At 39.8% G+C, this 23,696-nt stretch overlaps 2 protein-coding genes across 2 annotated transcripts; both read left to right on the top strand.

The window, feature by feature from the left end:
• Positions 1-10,114: 10,114 nt before the first annotated feature.
• LOC121684597 (olfactory receptor 150-like) lies at positions 10,115-11,050 on the top strand. The gene has a single exon (XM_042064657.1). The coding sequence runs from the start codon at positions 10,115-10,117 to the stop codon at positions 11,048-11,050; it is 936 nt and encodes a 311-aa protein (XP_041920591.1).
• A 6,294-nt stretch (positions 11,051-17,344) lies between these two features.
• Positions 17,345-18,280, top strand: LOC121684594 (olfactory receptor 52J3-like). The gene has a single exon (XM_042064654.1). The coding sequence runs from the start codon at positions 17,345-17,347 to the stop codon at positions 18,278-18,280; it is 936 nt and encodes a 311-aa protein (XP_041920588.1).
• The last annotated feature ends 5,416 nt before the right edge of the window (positions 18,281-23,696 follow it).

Below are 23,696 nucleotides of genomic sequence, written 5' to 3'. Positions count from 1 at the left end.
AGTGCACTGCCAAATATGACTGCCAAGCACTGCCAAGTTGTTTGAATAAGAAATGCAAAAGATATCGTTACATATATCGGTAAAAGAAGCACATTGGCTTTCGCCGCTAGCCACTCCCCCTCCCACACAGCACTGGTTAGCACTCTGGACTTGTAACCGGAGGGTTGCCGGTTCGAGCCCCGACCAGTGGGCCGCGGCTGAAGTGCCCTTGAGCAAGGCACCTAACCCCTCACTGTTCCCCGAGCGCCGCCGTTGAAGCAGGCAGCTCACTGTGCCGGGATTAGTGTGTGCTTCACCTCACTGTGTGTTCACTGTGTGCTGTTTGTGTTTTACTAATTCACCGATTGGGTTAAATGCAGAGACCAAATTTCCCTCACGGGATCAAAAAAGTATATATACTTATATACTTACTGTACTGTAGGCCTAAGCTACCAGTGAGGATAGAAGCTAGGTTTTGGCAGAACTGGATCAGTGTAGGTTACACGGGTAAAAACGTAAGCGAGTGCAACATGTGTTAACATGTCTGACCTCAACAATAAAGACCCGCTGTATGCGGTTTGCTTGCATAAAATGACTCCGCGGATTTTGCAACAACACGCCAACACATACAGGTATGCAGTGGATCTTCAAAATGACGTAAAAAAAGATGTGCAATAAACGGACACTTCGAATAGCCCAGGCTACTTTGGACTTTGAATAAGCAAACGACAATTCCAACTGCAAGGTCCTAAATTGAAATGAGCGATAATGGTCCCGAATTAAAGAACGTCTCAGAATGCCACACATGCAAAGCATGACCAGTGACAAGCAACGAGTGCTCACTTCACATTTATTATATTATTATATTATCTGTATTCATTATTGAATGCTTACCTGGAATTATGTTCCCCATCATCCTATTTTTAAAGCAGGCCTACCTGCAGGCATGTAATTGGGCTACAGGAATAGCATGTTTGAACGGGCACTGCACTAGTTAATATTATAAAGGAACATCAATATCAATATCTTTGAGAGGATGAAAGAAGCATAAAGTAGGACAAACCTCAGTGCAGCTCAGTGTATTTTTGTACAGCCACAGCATATTCTGTGTTATAGCTATGAACACATACAATGGCTCGTTTAAAAGGTGAGACTGTAAGCTCTATTTCTCTATTTCTACACGCCTCTGTTCCTGAGAAATCCCAAGCTAAACAGTGGCTAGTTTTCATCAAAATTGCTGTTTTTTTCTAGAAATGGAGATATATCGTCTTTCATGAAATATGAAGTGTTGCCTGTAAACTTTCCGGGAAGTGATCAGCGAGACCTGGCGAGACTGCCACCTAGTGATAGACCCACGAAAATGGCCTGGTTTTGACCTGACATGCATGCGTCACTGATTCGACCCAAAGCGGCAACCGAGTTATGATAAAATGTCCAGGTAAAATGTCCAGATTGTGCGTTTTCATGAGTTTTCGAACATCATATATCTCATTTCCATTCATCATTCCCAAAATCACATATAAGGTGTGTTAGAGTGTCTAGTTTCGTAATTTTAAAAAAAAAGCTAAAAACGAAATATTACGTTTTTGGCACTCAACGCATGGGAAGGAAAAACTTAATATTATGTTTTTGGCACTCAATGAGTTAATGGTGTATAAGATAAAGAAGTGGATAACTAATACGCTTAATATGACCTTTCTTACCTATTTGTAGTACATTTTGCAGCCCCCCAATCTAAAGCGAGGACCACGTAGCCTATAGCTCCACAAGTCCGACCTTCTATCTCTATATATCTACTGTATCTATCTATCTAGCTTGATTTCGCTGTGAGAAATGCACCTTCAATTGATGCAGCAACCAGAAATCAAACCCCGGTCTCCTGCGTCACAGAGCGACCTGTTACTGACTGAGCTACATTCCTATCTGTGTTTTTAAAGAAAATGTTCGTATTGATTCTATATTCCGATAATGTTCTATATCATACCAGCTATGCTTTTTACAAATGTGTTTCTGATGGAAAAGTGGTGTTTAATTAATGCAGCAACAGACCACGAATGTTCGCCTCTGTTCAAGACAAACTGAAAACGTTCGCCTATGTTTGCGACTTTGAATGCACCCACTTGTCGTCTTTAAGCCTCGGTTGCTAGGTAACCATACAACTATATACAGTGGGTCCCCGTTAAGTTTGGACGGGTTCCTTCATGAATCACGCACCCCATTTTCTCAGCAGAAATGGCACAAACTGCAGTTGACACAAACAACCACAAGGTGTCACTTGGGTGCCACTACTATTTTTGATGCGACTGACTTACTGCTTCCATGACGCAGCGGGGGCACGGGAACTTAAATTGATCACGGTAGTTTAAGCTTACACTTGACAAAACATTCTAATATGAAAATGTAGATGCAATTGTTGTAAAATGGTGCAGCTCCTTTAAGAAAGCACCGTGTGCAGGGATGGAGAGAAAGCGAGAGGGGATAGGCCTACAGTATGTGTGTTAGAACTTAGCGTGTGGAAAAAGTAGGCCTACGTGCTGTTGAGACTGGAGCGAGTCATATTCAAAATAATGCAAAAAAAAGCAATTATCCTCATTCATTGCAACCAAAGCATGCCTGCTTGCCGACGTTCAAACGAAAAATATATCAAAGCACCTTTTGCGTTTGAATGTAGCACGAAAAAATGTTTAAACAGCTGGACAAATGATTTAGCTAATTGATTATATAACCTGTACACCAGCAATTGTTGAACATTTACCTGTACAAGTACATTGACAGTAGCCCAGCCTAACAGCATGTTGTAGGCCTACTGTAGAAATTTCACTTAAATTGCAACCGCAACATGCCTGCTTGCCAACGTTCAAACGACAACGAAAAAGATAATAAAACAACAAGAGGGTTGAGTCTGAATGACACTGAGTTTTTAGACACTGAGTTTTTGTAGTTAAGAAATATTTTCGTATAAAAAAATGGTCATTCTTCAATCTCCTTCACTGACGCCTATGGAAAAGGCTTAACGTCCCAAAACAACGATCAATGATCATCAAATTTCTCTCTCACATTGCTCCTCATAACCATCTATAAAAAAGTGTTTTTTCTTTTCTTTTTGAGCACATCCGAATCCCAGGACATAACGCACTGGACCTTATAATAGGCTCGAGATATAATTCCAAAGGGGGCAGATAGGGGCCACTGCACTTAAAACTTAAAAAGATGAAGCTTTCCGAACTTTGAAATTGCGATCAGTGACTGGCATCGGGTGAACGAAGCTTTTCGAAGTTGAACAGGCTATTAAAAACTATTTGCGCACCTCCATGTCACAGGAGAGACTGGGCTCTCCCTTCTATGAAAAAGACGTTAGGCTACCTGCAAACTGGCCTATGATTTCATTGCTGAGTTTGCGGCAAAGCAAGAAAATGTTTTTTTTCCTGAGTCAGGATATGGCGAGTCAGTGTCATTTATTTGTCCAATGTTAGCCTATAGATACAGACCAGTAAATCTTATCAATAGTTTGAATGTCGTGTGTGTTTCTGCTCATTGACAAATACCGTTCAGCACAATGATTCATGCCCAATTAATTCCCCCTGTTAAAGTTCGCCTTTGTTACACTATTTGGTTTCGTGATGTAGCCTATGATAAACACCATATGGCAAAATATGTGACTCAACTAATGTTATAGGCTATACAATTGAATTTCCCCTCTTAAAGGCAAGCTGGTGTAGCTTATTAGACTAGGCTACTATTAAAATACACCGACGGTAGCCTTGGCTATGTGTAAAGTAAGCTATCGCATGATTTCATGCACGTAAGTGAAAAGGGCCTTGCATCTGTCAAGTTCGCACAGGGCCTCGCATCCCCTTGCGACAGCCCTGCAGCTCCTCCTAAGACAGCGAGGAAAAAGTTAAAATACGCGATAAACCCGGGAAAAGTTGACAGGTTTGTTTCGGTTCCGGTGATTATTTGTGAAATTGTGCAAACGACAGCCTTTTCAAGGCATTTCAAGGAAGGAGTCGTAGCATGCAAGCTCCCAAATTGACCCAGTAGCCTAAGGCATCAATAAATTGTTGGGACTGGGGAGGGTCATGCGTTTTTTCTCAATCACTTTGGAGGGTCATAGAAAAAATTCTTGCTGGCGAGGGAGGGCCACGTCTTTTTTGACTAACGCTCCCAAAACTCCTCCGGTAGCCCCTTAATTAAATAAATAACGAACAGTCCCTAATTGATTAATAGCCTAGGCCTACACCAGCAATTGTTGAACATTGACCTGGGGGTCGTTTCTAGAAAAGTTAGCAACGACGTTGCTCAACCACCATGGTACGACGCAACTTGCGACCAAACAACGACACTGTTACACCTGTTTCCAGAAAGCATCGTACCTGTGTCGCAATTCGCTACCTCCGACGTTCGAACACCATAGTTCCAACAACGTTGTTGATGATGCAGCGATACATATCATTGGTGGAAACAGTGGCAACGTGTAATACCCCACCCCCTAGAAATGTTCTGTCACGGCCTATGTCGGCATGTTTCTAATCTAAACCGAGTGATTAATGCTGGTATTGTCATTGCCATCAGCCAAAACCTAAACCTATTGCAAGCATATAAAACAGTTAACTTAAGCAGACCAATATGAGTCATTATTTGTGTTAAATATCTAGGTGTTGGAAAAAAAATATAGCCTGGACAAATATCTGGGTATCCCATAGGTTATCAACTGTCTCGTGGCTTAACGGCAGCGCGTTGGTGCACTGCGCGCTCGGCCTGAGTTCGCATCCTATCTCTTCTTTTCATCTCTGAGTAAGAGCCTACGAGACACAACAATAGGTTTTGACCATACATATTTATGTATATAGTTACTCTACATCGAGAGACCATAGGTACAATACATCAGTCAAAAACAATTGAATCTACGTGTCACACTAGTTCACCTGCAGCGAGAAGCAAGAGGACAATCTCACATCATAAGAAAATCGAACCTACAACGTTGGGATAATAAGTCATCTGCTTTAGCCACTACACCATTTAACTCTGCTGTTGTTAGGGACTGTGAAGATTAGAATACTAAAAACAAGGCAATACTTGAATTAACATAAATAGCAAGAATGAGCCAAGTAGGGGAGCAGTGTCTTAATCAAAATTAAGCTACAGGATAGATCAATCATTGAGTCACGAGATAAACATCCACTTCGCAAATTTTGGTTAGGCGGTTGTGATTTTTGGTTAGGCGCTCCGGACACCAACAGGAACTACCAAGGAACGACACAAGTGCGACTGCCTAGGGGCAGTAGTTCAAACGACCAAACTTTGCGTCCTTGTTTGCGATTGAGAGTTCAAACTACCCTTTATAGAAACACCAAATCCAAGAACGATGGAGTGTACTACCAAGGTTGCGACGCAAGTTAGCAAATGATGCTTTCTAGAAACTACCCCCTGTACAGGACATTGACAGTAGCCCAGCCTAACAAGCAAATGTTGCAAAATACATCAAAAGATGCAATTAATCAGAAATAAATAATGTAATCTGCATCGCTTTATTTAACAAACTGCAAGCAACAAGAGCATTGAGTTCGCTGTAAGGCCAAACCCAAGAGCAAAGCCTATCTGTTAAGGCAGTCGATAGGCTATATAACGAGCTGTGTGTCTGGAAAGATAGATGACGGCTCTGGTCATCCCATACCCTCCCCCCACTTCCTGTAGCCTACCATTATGAAGGCCTGTAGCCTAAAACGACTCGTTGCCGTTTTGTGACATTAAGCTTTTTCACGTTAAGCCCCCCTCCCCCATCCCCTTCTTTCACAAGCAGTGGGGGAGCGCGGGGCACAAAGTAACACTTTTTGGTAGACAAAGGAGGGTTCTCCGCGCTTCTGTCGTTTGGCCACAATCCGTTGCAACCAGGCCAGGACAGATATTTTAGAGAGGAGAGACGCCGGTGCAGCTCAGATGTCTTCTTAATTTTCTTTATTCTTTAGTAAAAGGTGCAGAATATTATTAAACTTTGACTAACATTTCGATGTGTTGATGTTTTTGACTAACGAACATCGAAACATTAGTCAAAGTTTAATAATGTTCTGCACCTTTTACTAAAGAATAAAGAAAATTAAGAAGACATCTGAGCTGCACCGGCGTCTCTCCTTCTCTAACACTTTTTGGCTTTGGCTAAATATTTCTAAAATCATTTGAGTTTCACTAGTCACATGTTTTAACAAGCAACACTTGTTATTGAACTAATAACAGACGTGTGTCGAAAATTGACTTTATTTTCCATACGGAGAAATAACATATGCAGAGTCTGACCAAGGTCAATCTTGCCAAAAAAGCCCTCAAACACATGAGGCAAAAGTGCAAAACATCACAAAACTAACTAAACTAACACGCGCATATTTTTGTATTGCAATCATTGTAGCCTACAGTTGTAACAGCGCGTAACAGTCGTTTTACTCCCCGGATGCGCTCATTATAAAGAACGTTTAACGTGTCCCAAAAACAGCTATCAATTAATCACCAAACGTCTTATAAACAAGTATTGCCAGGAGCAACACCTTGCAAAAAATGATAACAATAGGCCTAGGCCTTTATATGGCTCTGCTCCTGCCTAGATTCAAACTCAGAACTGCCTGAAAGTTGCAGACCTGTTCTGGAAATACGTGCATTAACCCAGTGTTTCTCAAAGTGTGGTCCGCAAGCTATCCCAAGTGGTCCGCGAGCAGACGTGGTAAAATATGATATAGATGAGTTGTTTGCAATATTGAACCAACTTGTATGTAAATCCAAACAGTTCTGCAACACTGTCTATGTAAGATATGCCAGTTTAAATCATATGAATCCTCTGACACAATAAGCAAAGTGAAAATACAATAAGCAAGGTGGTTCAGTGAGTAGGCCTATTGTGCTGATATACTGTTGAAGTAGGTCTAATCTATTTTTTTTAGCTAGGTGGTCCATGCATTTTTTATTGGTTAAGTGGTCCTCCATCTGAAAAAGTTTGAGAAACACTGCATTAACCCACTCGACCGTTAGACAACGCTATCTGCTTCGAGTAGGCCTATTGGGTAGGACTGTAGCCTACACTGGAGTGACCGAATTCGTTTTTCTTTGTCATATGAATGCTGTCATTTTGTTAACATTACTGTTAAGGAGATGCTGTAGGCAAAGTCTATATTTCAACCTCGTTAGTGTAGTAAAAAAAATCAGAACTATTCACAAGGTTTCTGGGCAGCATATTTATGTTCTGTTAGCAAGCAAACTTCTCATGACTACCGACAAAGTAGCCTACTGCCAGCTGACGAAGCTCTCATTTTAAAACATTACTGAGAGACAGACACTGTACAATCAAGAAATCTTGCCACTGAATCCAAAACTATGTTTAACAGTATGTACAAGGCTTAGGCTACAGTGGACTAGCATGTTGCAGGGGCTGCTAAAAACACAGAGAAACGCACTGAAAACTCGGCCAATCACAGCCCTTGCTGTCGAATACGCCGTCTGGTTCGACCGTGGAACTCCACAGCGGACTATGCTGCCCCCAAGCGGCTGCAGTTGTACTTACATTTCACCATTCACCATGATCGTGAATGAAGTGTCAATTTTTAACTGGGACCCACTGTACTATATACAAAGCTGGCATAATATCTTTAGACTGCTGACAAACTGTTTTATGCGTTCACTGAACAAAGATTATGGAAATTAAACACCACTTTTCCAAGAGACAAATTTTGTAAAAAGCATAGCTGGTATGATATAGAACATTATCGGAATATAGAATCAATATGAACATTTTCTGCCAAAAAAACACAGATAGGGATGTAGCTCAGTCAGTAACAGGTTGCTCTGTGACGCAGGAGACCGGTGTTCGATTCCTGCTCGCTGCATCCGTTTTGAAGGTGCATTTCTCACAGCTAAATCAAGCTAGATAGATAGATACAGTAGATATATAGAAACGTGGGCCATAGTCTAAGCCTCTATTGCTTGTAGCCTTTCAAAACGTCTGCTAGATAATTTAAATAGCAAACAACATTGTTTTTTGCAGAAGCCTACCCTAGGCTACAGATTAGTTATTAAAAGTTATTTCACTATACTGGGTCATTTATCAAAAAGGTGTTTTGTCTTCGTCCTCCGCAAATTAAGCTACAGGTCCATAGAGAGACGTTAGAATAAATTAGCATTTGCGATTGACAACGTTGTGAGAATTAGGCTATAACACCAACTTTGCAAAGTTAACTTGAATGCATCAATTTTGAACAAAGCCTGAAGCCAACCTGTTTAAGGGAGAGCGGTGCATGGAGAGAATGCGTGCTCTACCCTGCGCAATGAAATAATGTATCTAGGCTAATCTATATTTTCAATAATCAATCACTGCATGCCAACAATAAGTCAATATAGGCTATATTGTGAGTAACGCAGGAATGGACGTTACAGTTATTCTGTAACTGTAACGAATTACTGAAATTTGAATTGTAATGTGTAACCCCTAACACTAAATGTAATGTACTTTGTTTACAATATTTCCAGGCTTCAACCAGTGCTGCTTTTCATTCAGACTAATGTGCACATTTATTTATTTGAGTGTTTTTCATGATTGTTGACATTTCTTTTCCCTGTTTGCTTTGATTGATAACTGAGGTGATTCAAATCAGAGGAAGGTTAAGTTTTAAATAAAAGTGTTTAAATTTAACTTTTTTTCCTTCTGGTCCTTATCTGAAATAGGTTAAAAAAAAATCAATAATTATCAATATCGACTGATATGAAACACTTATATTGTGAGTTTTTAGCCATATTGCCCAGCCCTTAGTAGCCTATAGCGTCATTGAGTTTGCACGTTCTTTTAAACGCAAATCTATTTTCTCTCGCTCTCTCGGGGGTAGCCTGCCGAGCTTTGCTGCCGGCTTGTGCGTCGACATTGCCCAAAATGATGTCTGGCGTGAACGGCCCTTTATGCAGTGTTTTCAATACGGCACACTGTAACTGGTGTTGTTCGTAGGTTTGCTTGGCAACTTATATTCAAAGGTTGAGGGTGGCAATAAAGAGCAATAAACCTTTTTAGTGGCTTTTGTATGTTTATTCACATGCCATGGTACTTGCCCCCTTTCTTACTTCCTCCCTTTCCCTGGACAATTCCAACGCCGGACTATTTGCACTTTCTCTCACTAAATCATGATTAATGCATTATCATACCGGATACGTAATCATCCCACCTCTTGTAACTTTCACCTCAGGTGCTTTAAACACCATGTCCTATTCTCCACACCTGACTATAATATGCATTTGTCATGTATACAGACCTTACTGTCCGTATTGACCCTAGGCAGGTGGGTCAGGCCCTTGAGTCGTGGATCTGCTCGAGGTTTCTTCCTATATGTATCTCCAATTCTAGGGAGTTTTTCCTCGCCCCTGTTACCCATGGGCCTTCTTTCTTTCTTCCTTTTCTTCCGCTTTTCTTTTTCTCTGATTGCCTACATTCTGTAAAGCGCCATGATACATGTGTAATGTTTTGGCGCTCAATAAGCACAATAAAATTGAAATTGAATAGTTGTTCTTTCATAGTAGTCATTCCATAGTGTGCTGCAAGAGAAACAAATGGGTAAACACTGCCCTAGGGCTTGACGAATTGCATTTCATTGGTTGTACATTATTTCCTGATGGAGGTTGCTCTTTAAATATGACTCAGCCAGAGAGTATTCCATTTCTTAAGCGATTGCTATACCTTCTGTGTACAGATAAACAAGGCATATACTGACATACAAATGAGCCATGCCATTTGGTGCTTGACTGTAATGTATACTTAGAACAGAATTATATATTTTTTATGTGTTAACTGTATTTAAATAATATTGTATCTGTACACATCACCTTAGTATACAAAGGAAATGTAAAGAGATTGGTGCCTGACGGTGATATCCATACCTAAAATATTTTTTACTTAATTATTTTACTAAACTTTATTAAATATATCTGTTTTATCTATATACATGACCATTGTTAACACAGTAGTGATCTTGAATTCAGTGCCTGACAAATTAATTTATTGAAAAGATTATTATTCTATGTTTTCTAACTGCATTTAAAACCTTTTGTCTGTTTCACAGGATTTTTTATCACATAGGAACTACTAGATGGACTGCCTCTTCAAATGAGTATTGCAATGAATCAAACAATCTCTTCTGTCCTCAGAATTTCCAGCTTTGACATCCACCCCTCTGCTGTTTACCCTATTTTCATTATGGGCCTTTTGGTTTACTTATTTTCTGTCCTCTCAAATGTGACGATCTTGGTGCTCATAGTTACTCAGAGGAGTCTCCACAGACCGATGTTTTACATCCTCTTCAGCCTTCCACTGAATGACCTCATTGGAATTACTGCAATGTTTCCCCGTGTGCTTGTGGACATTGTGATCATGAAGAACACTGTCAACTACCCACTTTGTGTCCTTCAGGCATTTTTGCTCCATATGTATGGTGGTGGCATACCCTTTATACTAGCAGCAATGGCATATGACCGATATATTGCTATATGCAAGCCACTCAGATACAATTCAATTCTGACCTCACTAGGTGTCACTGCTGTTATATCATTAGCTTGGGGAGTTAATTTTGCCTTAATTCTAGTTCTTTTCCTGCTTCAGGTCAGAGCAACAAAGTGTAGTGATTTTATTATAAATGTGTTTTGTGATAACTTCTCATTGCTTAGCCTTTCCTGTGGAAAAGACCTTACAATAAATAATATTTATGGACTATCTATAACAGCATTTATGCATGTAACCACTGTAACAATTCAGCTGTTCTCATACATCAAAATCCTTTTAACTTGTGTCATGAACAAACAATCAGATGCCAAATCAAAGGCTGTAAACACCTGCTTAGCGCAGATAATTGCATTTATTCTTTTTGAGATTGTCGGTTTGTTCACAATACTGTCTTATCGGTTTCCAAACATAACCCCTAATGCAAGAAAAGCCTGTGGAATGCTTATTTTTCTGATTCTACCTGTTTTAAACCCCATTATCTATGGAATGAAAATCAAAGATATTAGAACAGCATTTTTTCGCATTTTGAAGAAAGGGAAAATTTCATCATCATAGTAGATGTTTGTGTACTGGTTTGGTCTGCTCGTGTCTGATCTGTCGAATGAAAATAATGTTTTAGGTGTATAATTTCAGTTCTTTGTATATTTGTAACATTAGCTACGAAAAATCAAAGGTTTGATACTTTAACTCTTTGATTTATTATGTCCACTTGTAAACCTTGAATGGTCATATGGATATAATGTATAATGAATTGCTCTGACATTCTTGATAAAATATACTGCTCAAAAAAATGAAGGGAACACTTACAGTTTTCCATAATTGTTAAAACACATTTTTTGAAACCTTCCACCCTTTTCTCAATTCTCAAACTACATTTACAGAATGTCTGACAGTTCTTGCAAAATAAAACACTCGCCTCAAAAGTTTTACTTGTGCTCAGAACCAAACAGTGTCAGAGTACCGATCCAGTTTATGATTGAAGTGTTCCCTTAATTTCTTTGAGCACTATATATTCTTTTCACATTATTGCATAAATAAATCTTTTTTTGTCGCAACGCGTAAGCCCACCTAAATTAAAGGCTTTTTAACTATAAAAAGCAGTGTGCGTTTGGAATTTTTTGGTTAGACGTAGCCTACACTCCATAAGGCTTTACAAGTCAAACCAACTCTTTTAAGACATAAATAAATCCTTATTCCATTGAACTTCAAGTTTCGAGTAATGAAATAAATGTTTGTGCAAATACATTGTAGATCAGTGCCTGCATGTGGAACAGTCGTACTGTACATCTGGTCACATTTTGTCCTCAGAAGGATATTAGGCCCAATTCTAATGATCTAAAATCAACCTAGGGTGTGTTTCTAGAAAGCGTTGTTGGCTAACTTGCATCGCAACCTTGGTAGTTTGCTCCATTGTTCTTGGATTCATTGTTGTTTCTAGACAAGGTAGTTCGAACTAATTGGTCGCAAGTTGCGTCGTACAACAGTGGTTGAGCAACTTTTTTTTAAAAAATCAAAAATTTAAAAGCAAATTTGGGCTGGAGATCCCAAATCATTCAACGATAAATTTGTGTGTGAATTTCAATGTTTCACACATAACGACTCATATTTGTTATTTGCTATTTGGTCAGTTGCATCCCCCTAAAATATATGATGGCGACGCCCATGTCCCTTGCCTATACCAATAAAATAACGCAAACCAGTCAATACCAATGGTCTAAAAATACAATATTAATTTAACTGTCATGTAGAAATCAACAGTTTCACAGGTAATGATAATGAACAAGTTGCATGCATGTTTATTATGCTCTGTGTCCAGATAGAAAGTGCAACATTATAATAGGTAATACAACAATCTAGTTCTTTAAAGATATTTAGCACCCGGAGAGAAGAAATAATCTTTTCTGATTGGCTGGCGGGTGGCTTTTAATTCTGAATAACGGGACACCTATGAAGTAGATCTGGTAAAAAAAGTTTAATCGCCATTCCATATCAATGCTTATGAATGGTAACTATAACAACGATAGTAGGACGACGGTTGAGCCTGGAGGCAGGCTTCGCAGCAATGGAACCAACTGTAAACAAGCTGACTGTCCATGCTATCGCTGCTATAGGGCCAATGGAAGTTGTACACACAAGCTGAACTTGAGCTTCTTTTTAAATGGAACCGCGTGTTTCCTTTGCTTTACAGTGGCAACTGGGTGATAAGCGGGATAACGGCCTTCGAGGTGTGTCCAGTTATGCGGAATTAATGGACTCGGCTGCGAGTCGGGGAGTTTTTTGCCCCTCGCCCTCATCCATTAATTCCGTATAACAGGACACCTCGGCGGCCGTTATCCCTTACGTAGTCTACAGCTGGAGATTGATTGAAGTTCACTGTAGACAAATTGACAATTGGATAATGGATAACAGTCTGTGTTGATACTACAGAATGAGAGACAGAAGGCTCTCAAAGGGAAGGTGGGACAACATTCTTGTAGTGAACACAAAGTATGAGAAGAAAGATGATTTTAACATTTTAGCTAGTATGAAACGCAGTAATCCAGCTCAGAACTTAGAAACAACAAAAGAAGCAAAGCAAACATACAGTTACATACAGTTATGTTCCTACTGAGATCACTATTTTAATGGCAAGTGAATGAGTGAGAGAGTGACAGAAACAGCCAACAAAGATTATTGAATTGAGATAGCAGGTGTGTGTGAAAGAGAGAGAGAGAGAGAGAGACTGAGTGAGTAAGAGAAGGACAGCTAGTGTGTGTGTGTGTGGAGGGGGGGGATCAAAGTGAGTGGTTGGATAGATAGATGGAGCGTGAGTGGAGTTAGAGTGAGAAAGAGAGAGTAAAGAGTAGAGAGAGACTAAGATATGGTGTCTGTGAGTTAGATTTGTGTGTATGAGAGAGGTAGATGGAGTGAATGTGTGAGTGAATGCAGGGGGGATGAGTGAGTGAAGTCTTCATTTTCATCTTCTTCTAGCCCCATCACAAAGGTCCATAGCACACTGACTACAAAAACCATCTGAAAAACAAAAGTTAGATGAATCTGTGAAGAATGCTGAAATCAAGTTAACAGGGTTCATGGCAAAGCACTGAGAATCTCAGACCATTTGGTCTTGGTCCTAAAATATATTTTCCACAATTCACAAATAGCCCAAAATATGACCCTTGGGCGCACAAAGACAACTGCTATAACCAAGCATGTCATTGGGGATTGTTATTCTGAAAGTCTAACAGACATTCTTAAAAGAAAGAAATTCAGTGTTTTGATTGACAAATCAACTGACACAGGCAATGTAAAAACGCTGTGTGTAGTTGTTCGGGATTTTTTTGATAAGGGACCAAGGAAGATTCAGACCAGGTTTTGGAAACTGGTAACACAGACGACCACAGACGTGCTAGAGAGGGAGCCACTGCGGGACGACTTTACGCCGAGATGATGAAGTCATTCACTGATGCAGGTGTACCACTCAAAAATATTGTGGGGTTCGGGTCAGATGGCTGCAACACAATGATGGGGAAACACAACTCTGTCTCCAGCCACCTCAGGAGTGATCTTCCAGGCATCACATTGCAGCGCTGCGTGTGCCATTCACTGCACCTTTGCGCAAGCGAGGCATGCAGACAACTCCCTCGCAGGTGTGAGGATTTAGACAGAGACATGTATGGGTGCTTCAAAAACAGCGCAAAACATATCGCGCAACTCAGAGAATTTCAAGATTTTTGGCATGTTGAGCCCCACAAAATGCTCAAGCCGGCACAGACTAGACAGCCATCACTGAACAACGTTGTAAAACGTGTGTCTGCGCAATGGGATGCTCTCCGTCTTTTTTTCACAGATCAGTGGCTTGAGGCCAGACTGCTGCGGAGATTATTTTTCACTCTCAATAACCAGTCTCTATGCCTCTTCAATTATTTCCTTGAATGGGTCCTACCGAAATTCACAGATCTTAATCATTATTTTCAGAGTGAAAAGGTGGTGATCACTTAATTGAGAAGCAAGGTCTGCGAGACTTACAAAGATCTGCTTCTGACGTTCATGGATAGGGACCATGTCATGCGCACTCCACTGAAAGACATTGACATCAATAATGGCCCAAAGGTCACACTGAGCTCAATGTACTTGTGCATAAAGGTGATGCAGCATGTGCAGCAGGCAAAAATGTTGCCAGCAAATCTAACAGATTTTTATGTGCGCTGTCAGAACTTTCTACAGGTTGCCTGCGGGGAAATCAAGAAACAATTTGATTTTGATGATGCTCTCTTGACCCGACTGCATTGGTTTGGAGTCACTAGGTCATATGGCTTGGGAGGTATTGAAAAAAAGGAGTCTGTTTCTTATATGAAATAATGTATTTTCTTTAAAAAAAATCATATAAAATACAGCGTGCATACAGTCGTTATAAAAAGAGGTGTGTCTGATGAGTCCAATATAGGATAACTATTCGGCATGGATTTGGAGTCCCTAGGTCACATGACTTGGGAGGTATTGAAAAAAGGAGACCATTCCTTATGGGAAATAATGTATTTTCTTTAAAATATTCATCTAAAATGCAGTGTGCATACAGTGACTAAAGAGGTGTGTCTGATGAGTCCCATATAGGATAACTATTCTGCATTGGTTTGGAGTCACTAGGTCACATGATGTCAAAGCTATTGACAAAAAAGACTATGAAGGTAATTCAGAAGGTACTTTATAGACGGTACCTAAGTAGGTCGGCTGGGAGCAAGTAGACAGGTCATCTGTTTGTACGTTGTCTGCAAACACGGGGTGAAACCGGCCGCATTAAAAAAAATTGAATATCTGTTGAATATCCGAACAACTTGGTTGCTTGTTTTCAACTTGGTTGCTTGTTTTAAACATTAAAATAGAAAAAACATGCAATGAACTGTGCACAACAATCTCAAATTGGAGAACGCGCTGTTCGGTCGGGTTAAGCAGCCATGGCCAGTGTGGCCACGAAAAAGAGAAGATGCACTTTTAATAGTGAATGGACCGCAACATACTCTTGGTTAAGAACTGTAGATGGCGAAGCAGAGAGAGCTTTTTGCATTTCATGCAAGAGCAGTTTTTCTGTGGGTCATGGTGGAGAATACGATGTGAAGCGACATGGTGCATGTGAGTCCCACAGAAAAAAAGCATAGGGCCTATCATCAAGAAACATGCAAATCAGTGCAATCGTTCTTCAATAAACCAAATGACCCAGAGGCTGACAAAGTTTCGACAGCAGAAGTGATGAGCATCTATCATTCTCGAGCCCCACCTGTCCCTCATCGCTCTAGAAAAGTGGTAGGTCAAGCTTAAAATTGTCAAATTTATTGAAATAATGACAAGTTCTAAATATATCCTCTTCAACAGAGTTAAAATCAGCTGGTGCTGCAGATATAATAATAAATAAATACATAACACACATATTTCTGTTTTCCAGCAACATATTAGGAAGCATAGGCCATTTTACAGCATTGTACAATATATTCAATGAAATACCAACATGCAGCATTAAATGGATCCATAATCCAGTCATACTGAGCACTGCTGGTTGGGAAATATTTTTGAAATAAACTTTGCAGGGATGTGATGTAGGCCTACTGTTTAATACATGGCATCACAAGAGTGCCTCCCAATCAGACGTTTCAGCGATTTCGCTCAGAAATCTCAAAGGCATAATACTGTCGCGATCGAGGCGCCTGTCCCATACTCAAGTTTTTTTGGTGAATGCAGTAATCTTATTTGCTAGGTGAGGTAGGTGCTTGTCTTTGCCTTGTAACTGGACATTTAACTCAAATGTATCGCTAAGATATATCAAATATATCGCTAAGATAGGCCAGCTTCGTCAAGAAATGTTCATTAGTGAACGTGCTTGCAGATTCAAACATGCGCTCTTCCTCCAAGAAGAGGCGACTCGGAGCTCAAACACGCGCATCAGTACTTTACCTCGGGAAAGCCACCTTGCCTCGCTGTAAAACAGTAGCCTACAGCCTTTTGGTCAACTACCATCTCTTCGCAAAGTGCGGAGAATAGACGCGCTTTTAAGAGCCGGGTTTTGATTAAATTCACCACTCTCACAACAACGTTCAAAATCTCATGTAGGTCGCGACTAACTAAACTGCCTTGACACGAGCGCTTCCTTGTGAATAACACAGTGCGTCCATTGCGCATCGGGTGCTACCTGGCTGGGCCCAGGCTACAGATAAAAAAACAAATAAAAAAACTCCTGTTTTTCACGTCAGTTCGGCATGTCTCCGCGACCCACAGTTTGAGAAACGCTGGGCTAGGCCTAATATTTTTTGTGTCTTGTATTTTAAGGTGAATTTGATTCACTGAGAGCATTCTTTAGTTGCATAATGCCTGGTCCTTTGGACAGTTGCAAAATTAGTGTTTTGTCTTTTATAGGCCTATGCCTTAAGCTGTAGAAACTTTGGGTTGTATTTTGGGTCAGGTAGTGTCTTAATCTTTTGGTTGGTGGGTTTAAAAAATGTTTCTTGGTAAATTAGATAGACAATATATCTTAAGTTTATGCTACATGCTACTTGTCCCACATTTTGTCTGAGGTGGTCACACATGTATGTGGTGTCATGTGGTGTCATGTGTGATGTCTGTACTGGGTGTTACCTGGAGGATTTCACTATATATATTCAGCTCACAATAGCAACTCCTCATGTCAGTGTGGAACGTGAGCTAAAGTAAAGTTCTTTATTTTAAATTATAATACTTCTGTACTCAGGCACTGTATTGTTTCATGTAGCAAAATGGAATTATGAGGTTTTCGGTGAGGTCAGTAATTTGTTTTACAAGATGCTGAATTAACATACATTAATTTATTTTAGGTGGAGAATTTAAGAGGACATAACATCAGCCATGTTTCTCAATTCATCAAGTTCAACAACTATATTTTTACCTTCATTCACTTTTCCTCCATCAACCAGAGTTCCTGCTCTTGTTTTTTCAACCCTTACATACCTCATGATCATGTGTTGTAATTTGATGATTGTTGTGACTATTGCTCTCAACCATAACCTGCACAAGCCTATGTATCTGTTACTTCTTAATTTACCTGTTTGTGACATGATAGGAGCAACTGCATTTTTCCCCCAGATGATTTCCAGTATGCTGTATCAGCCAAGAGTTATATCATATTGGGCATGTGTAGTGCAGGCATTACTTACACACACATATGGGGGTGGATCTCTTCTCATCTTGACAGCCATGGCTTTTGACCGTTATATTGCTATCTGCTCCCCTCTGTCATATAATACCATAATGACCAATAATAACTTGATCAAAATTATTAGTGGTATTTGGCTCACCGATACAATTTTAATATTTACCCTCATTGCACTGGCAATCCGATTGAAGATTTGCCAGAACACTATAAGCGACATGTACTGCAACAACCCCTCTTTGACAAAACTGGCCTGTGAAGGGACGCATGTGAACAACTTCTACGGTCTGTTTACTATAGCCTTTTTGCAGGGCATATCATTGGCTGTAATTCTGTTTACGTATTTACAAATCCTTTTTACTTGTGTTTTTAAGAAACAAGCAGATGCCAGAAGTAAAGCCATTCAGACATGTGGTGCTCATTTAATAGTCTTCTTATTTTTGGAATTTAATGCTTTCATTGCTTTAGTTGCACATCGTATTGAAACTGCACCCCTCTTCTTAAGGAGAGCTTTGGGGGTATCCGTGATGATATTTCCTCCACTATTGAATCCATTGGTATATAGCTTTAATACAAAGGAAATCAGAAAACATATTTTGCAATTCCTTAAAAGAAAAACATCACCCTTCTAAGTGTTTTCTGATTATTTACATAATCTATACATGAAGAATTTTACTTGGTTATGGTGTACACATGTATTTGCCAGCACTGAATTATTAAATGATGATGTATATTTTAAATTATAAATAACATGCTGTATATGACAATACAGTTATTTACAATGTTTTTAAACATGTCTTTGTGGTTGTTAATTGACAATGAAACCCTAAACAGATAAAAGTGATATTCAATGAGTAGTAATGAAACAATCTCTGATCAATGTGATTGGTAGGCTTGACCAAAGATTTCAAATGCAATGCGATGCAAGTGTTGGAAATGAATCCCAATCGTGAAACTTTGTGAATGAGTCTGGATTTTTCAAGGCTACCAACTTACAGTAATATGTGGTAGAATGTGGCAGGCAGTAGACAAAGAGTGCAGTTCAAAGCCATAAGGGTGCTTTATTCAATGTCAAAAGATAGGTCCTACCACACACACAAACTGTGATCCTCTGATGCCTTCTGCTTGAAAGGTGGTGAATTCCAGTTGGGGTGGATGCACTCAAAGTGGCTCAGCTCTTTCTAAATCTCTCTCTCTCTCTCTCTCTCTCTCTCTGTGTCTCAAAGTAAAAGCACCACATATTACCCTACTCTTCACTCACCCCAGTGGATGGTGGTGAATGTTCCATGTTTTCTGCCACATGGACAGCCCCCATGGCCCAGACCATGAGTCGTTTGGTCCTGGCAAGGTGGGAGCAGTCCAGCCTCCAAGAACAGAAATGTAAAATGAGATGTAAATTAGCCGGAGGCTAACTCTAGTACAATGTTTAAAATTGTGCATGGTTCCTAATAAATAAAATAATAATAATAATAATAATAATAATAATAATAATAATAAAAAAGAACCTGCCCCTGGCATGGCACAGAGGCATACGAGTCGAGGTTGTCACAGCTTTTAAATGTAAATTATAAAAATGACTGTAGAAAGCAAAAAGACTTGTGATAACTGAATAGTGCTATTTGATCACACTAAACAGTGAGTTTAATACCACACTCTAAACAGTTATTGTTAATGTCAATAATGTAATTACGCCATCCTGTTGATAGTCAGTATTTCACACTTGGATATTGGCATAACCAAAATACAAAACAAAGCTAGAAGACCAATCAAGAGTCACACAGCAATCTCAGAAAGTGCATTTGTAGGCCTAATGATATTCATGTTGCTTACAAAAGAATCATGTAAAAGGATGTATTTATGTCAAGTGCTTCAAAGCGTTACTGCAGAAATAACTGGCTGTGCCAACATGACGCTGCCAGACTTGGAATTGTAATTTTCAATGCATGTGAGCTAACACACTTTGGGTAACTTCTCTCTTTAGTAGTTAAACAACTCATGACAGCTCCACTGAAACTTCATGGTCAAACCTCTTTATCATTACCTCTTGAATTTCCCCTTGGGGATCAATAAAGTATCTATCTATCTATCTATCTTACATTAAACTAGATGTATCGCAGAGCGGTACAAAATATGACCGCCGCCCAGTCCAGCACATTTTTCCAGAAAAATAAGTCACGCTTGTCAAATTGTGTTAATTTCCTACTTTGTTCCTTTTTTGTGTGTTTGTAATTGAGTGTGTGCAGAGTGTGTGGTTGTTTTTGTGTATATGTGTTTTGTGTGTGTTTTTTTGTGTGTGAGTGTGTGTGCGTGTGTTTGTGTATGTAGGTGTGTTTGTATGTGTGGGTGCATATGTGTTTGTGTGCGTGTTTGTGCGTGTCGTGTGTGTGCATGTATGTGTGTGTTTTTGTGTAGTGTGTGTGTGTATGTGTGTGTGTATGTGTGTATGTATGTGTGCGCATGTGTGTGTGTCTTTGTGTATGTGTACATAAATGAAGCAAATCAGGGAACCATCTACTAGGGCTGGGAAGGTGACCCCTACCGCGGGTCTGAGCTCGTTACAGTCATCACCGCAAAAAAAAAATTGTGAAACATTTGGGGGATTCGACGTCAAAGTTTTATGAATATGCACAATTCCGGGTTGAAAACGTAGCAGAATCTCAGAGATAATCACGTTATGCAGTCAGCTTAGACGTCTGCAGGTGGCTAGCATGAAGTCCAATCTCCCTATAATTGCCTGTACATGTGTGCACGTAGGCCTATGTAATGTCATGATGTGTAATGTAATGAAGCATCTTATGACATTGATACTCAGAGAACCACAGTTACGCTAACCCTCCGTTTTCAAAACAAAACTTATCATCAAAAGATTAAGCAAACCCGACCTTTCGCGTTTGTGTTGGGGAGCGCATTCCATTCCATTTGTTTACTATGCGAGAGTATGGAGAACTGGCACAATCGTAACACTTTTCTATTCTCTCCGTTCAAACTCGATTTACATAAAGCTGTTAAACGTGAAAGCTGTGAAATTTGGCCAGAAAGGAGTCATACATGCTTAGTTCATGAAAGAATTAAAAAATATGTTTGTTAAGAATTTAAAGGTCTCATCTCATCGTTTTTTCATTAATTTTGCAGTGGTCTGTAGTATTGATGAATGCCCTGTGAGCCGGTTTTGGTGAAAAAAATGCTGTCCTATATTTTGCTGGAATTGTACCAGAATGCCTACAGAAGCAGAGAATGTGCAAGACTTCTCCGGTAATGAGAACTATGGCTTTGATAGCCTGACATGACATTGGCAGAGGTTAGCCTACTCAAGTTGTTTTCTGTCACGTATGACAGAAAAAGTAGCCTACTATTAGGGGTTTGCACCGACGTCACGTTCTGGCCGGTAACTATGGTAACCCAGCACGCGCGGCCATATTGGCGATACTCAGTGAATGAAGTACAATGGAGTATTATGCACTTTGGATATCTTACGTGATTGTAGCCGTGTCTAAACAACAGAAAAGCTAATCAAAAAGCGTCTAAAATGCAAAGGCATATAGGGCAGGACTTGGACCACAAGAAAAGGCGCGATATTTCGAGAAATTACGGATTATTGGCAGCGCAGATCCATATGAGTTGGGCGAGGGAGACGAAGTACCAAGTTCAACCACAAGCGCCCCTCTTCCTCTGATAACTTCTGGCATTATTGTCCCTTCTCCCTGGTTTTTTAATAACTTTTGGAAGTCGATACCTACACCAGATGTTTTTCTCAGTCTGACCTATTGGTACAACCTAAAACATGGCAATAATTAACCATTTTCCTTGACGATGTTAGGGATTTACTTCAGTGCCTAATGCTTTCTAATGAGGCGAGTCTCTCCAATATGGCGATGTCCAGATCTGATGACACGCCGTGCAAACCCCTAATAGGAATCTTATAGTATTTTGGGAAAATATTAGGCCTACAGTAATCTTATAGGAATAGTGGAATACTATAGTATTTGGGACATACTATAGGTACTATAAGACTACTATAAAAAACTATAGCGGTTACAGGATATTATAGTTATTAGTAGTACTTCTATAGAATGTCCCAATTATTCCTATAATAATTATTCCTATAAGATTACTATAATATTTTGTCCCAAATACTATAAGATTCCTATAGGCCTACTACTTTTTCGTAAAGGGAATTGCTCATGTGGTTAGAAAAATGGGCAACACCAGTGCCCCTGTTGTCTGTATGACCCTGTACCCAGGATTAGAACCAGTCTGCCTTAGCATAATGTACTCCCTTCAAAATGCACTAAACATTCGACTATGACGACCATGGCCCTCTGTGAAACAGAAGATATGAAAGGTAAGATAAACCTTTAGCTTAAAAGGGACAAAAACTGATGAAACTCCTAAAACAAATATACAAAACAGGTCAATTTTCAATAAATAACTTTATCATATTTACATACAGCAGTGGTACTCAAAGTGTGGTCCGCAAGCTATCTCAAGTGTTCCACAAGTAGACGTGGTAAAATATAATAAATGAGTTGTTTGCAATATTGAACCAACTTGTATGTAAATCCAAACAGTTCTGCAACACTGATGTAACCTATGCCAGTTTAAATCATATGAATCCTCTGACACCATAAGCAAGATGCAAATACAATAAGCAAGGTGGTTCAGTGAGAAGGCCTATTGTGTAATATACTGTTGAAGTAGGTCTACTGTTTTTTTTTTTTTTGCTAGGTCTGTGAAACACTGACAAATAGTAATATTGCAGTCTATTAAAATAATGCAAACACAAAACAAGAACATCCAAACTATGCACAGAATTAACAATGTCCTCTTTTTGCCAGACGATGCAGACATCTGGCCTACAGATCCTTTGTAAGATGGTGCTGGGATTATTTAGGGAAAAAGGTCTGAGTTGTTGTTTCGGCTTGTATTGTCCTGGGGATCCGAAGGGACAACACACAAAACACATTCGTTGGCTGTGATGATTCTATTACATTGCTCTTTGATTGTGCTGGTCCAGGTGGAGCCATCAGGTGTTATTGTGGAGATGTCGCTTTCATCCTTCTCCTCCTCTTGATCAACCCGAGGCTTGATGGCAGTAGAAGTAGCAGGCCCCCATGCCCATGGTGTATCCAAAGTGCTTGTATCAATACTCATACTTTTCATGAAGTATTCTGTTTGGGTACCTAAAGTAAATAAATGTGTATTACTGTCAAGTTACAAGATACTATGGCTATTGAAGTTGCTGCGGCTGTCTAAAGTTTAACTGGCTGTGATGGCTGATGGCGGCACAAAATTCATAATCATTTTTTTTTTTTTGGGGGGGGGATGTATACCGCGAAACCGCGGTCATTTCTTGCTTACCGACCGCGGTAAGAAAACATCCATACCGTCCCAGCCCTACCACCTACTCTTTGCGATAAGTGCCATGGGATCTTTAACTCATTGAGTGCCAAAAATGTAATATTACATTTTTCCTTCCCATGCGTTGAGTTTTTTTTTTCGTAACTTTTTCGTAACTTTTTTTTTAATTACGAAACTACGACACTCTAACACACCTTATATGTGATTTTGGGAACTCTGTGATGAATGGAAATGAAATATATGACGATCGAAAACTCATGAAAACGAACAATCTGGACATTTTATCTGGACATTTTATCATAACTCGGTTGCCGCTTTGGGCCGAATCAGTGACGCATGCACGTCAGCTCAAAACCAGGCCATTTTCGTGGGTCTATCACTAGGTGGCAGTCTCGCCAGGTCACTTCCCGGAAACTTTACAGGCAACACTTTCATTTTCATCATTTTCAACACTTTCACTTTCATCATTTCATGAAAGACGTTATATCTCCATTTCTAGATTTTAATGAAAACTAGCCACTGTTTAGCTTGGGATTTCTCAGGAACAGAGGCGTGTAGAAATACACGGTTTGCACCCACTGAGAGCTAAAAGTCTCACCTTTCAAACGAGCCATTGTATGTGTTCATAGCTATAACACAGAATATGCTGTGGCGTACGTGCACACACACTTGTCCCTTGCCGTCACACAT

Source organism: Alosa sapidissima, chromosome 15 (genome assembly GCF_018492685.1).
Source record: "Alosa sapidissima isolate fAloSap1 chromosome 15, fAloSap1.pri, whole genome shotgun sequence".
Lineage (NCBI taxonomy): Eukaryota > Metazoa > Chordata > Actinopteri > Clupeiformes > Clupeidae > Alosa > Alosa sapidissima.
The sequence above is the reverse complement of the archived record's forward strand: the minus strand, read 5'-3'. Positions and strand labels throughout refer to the sequence as shown.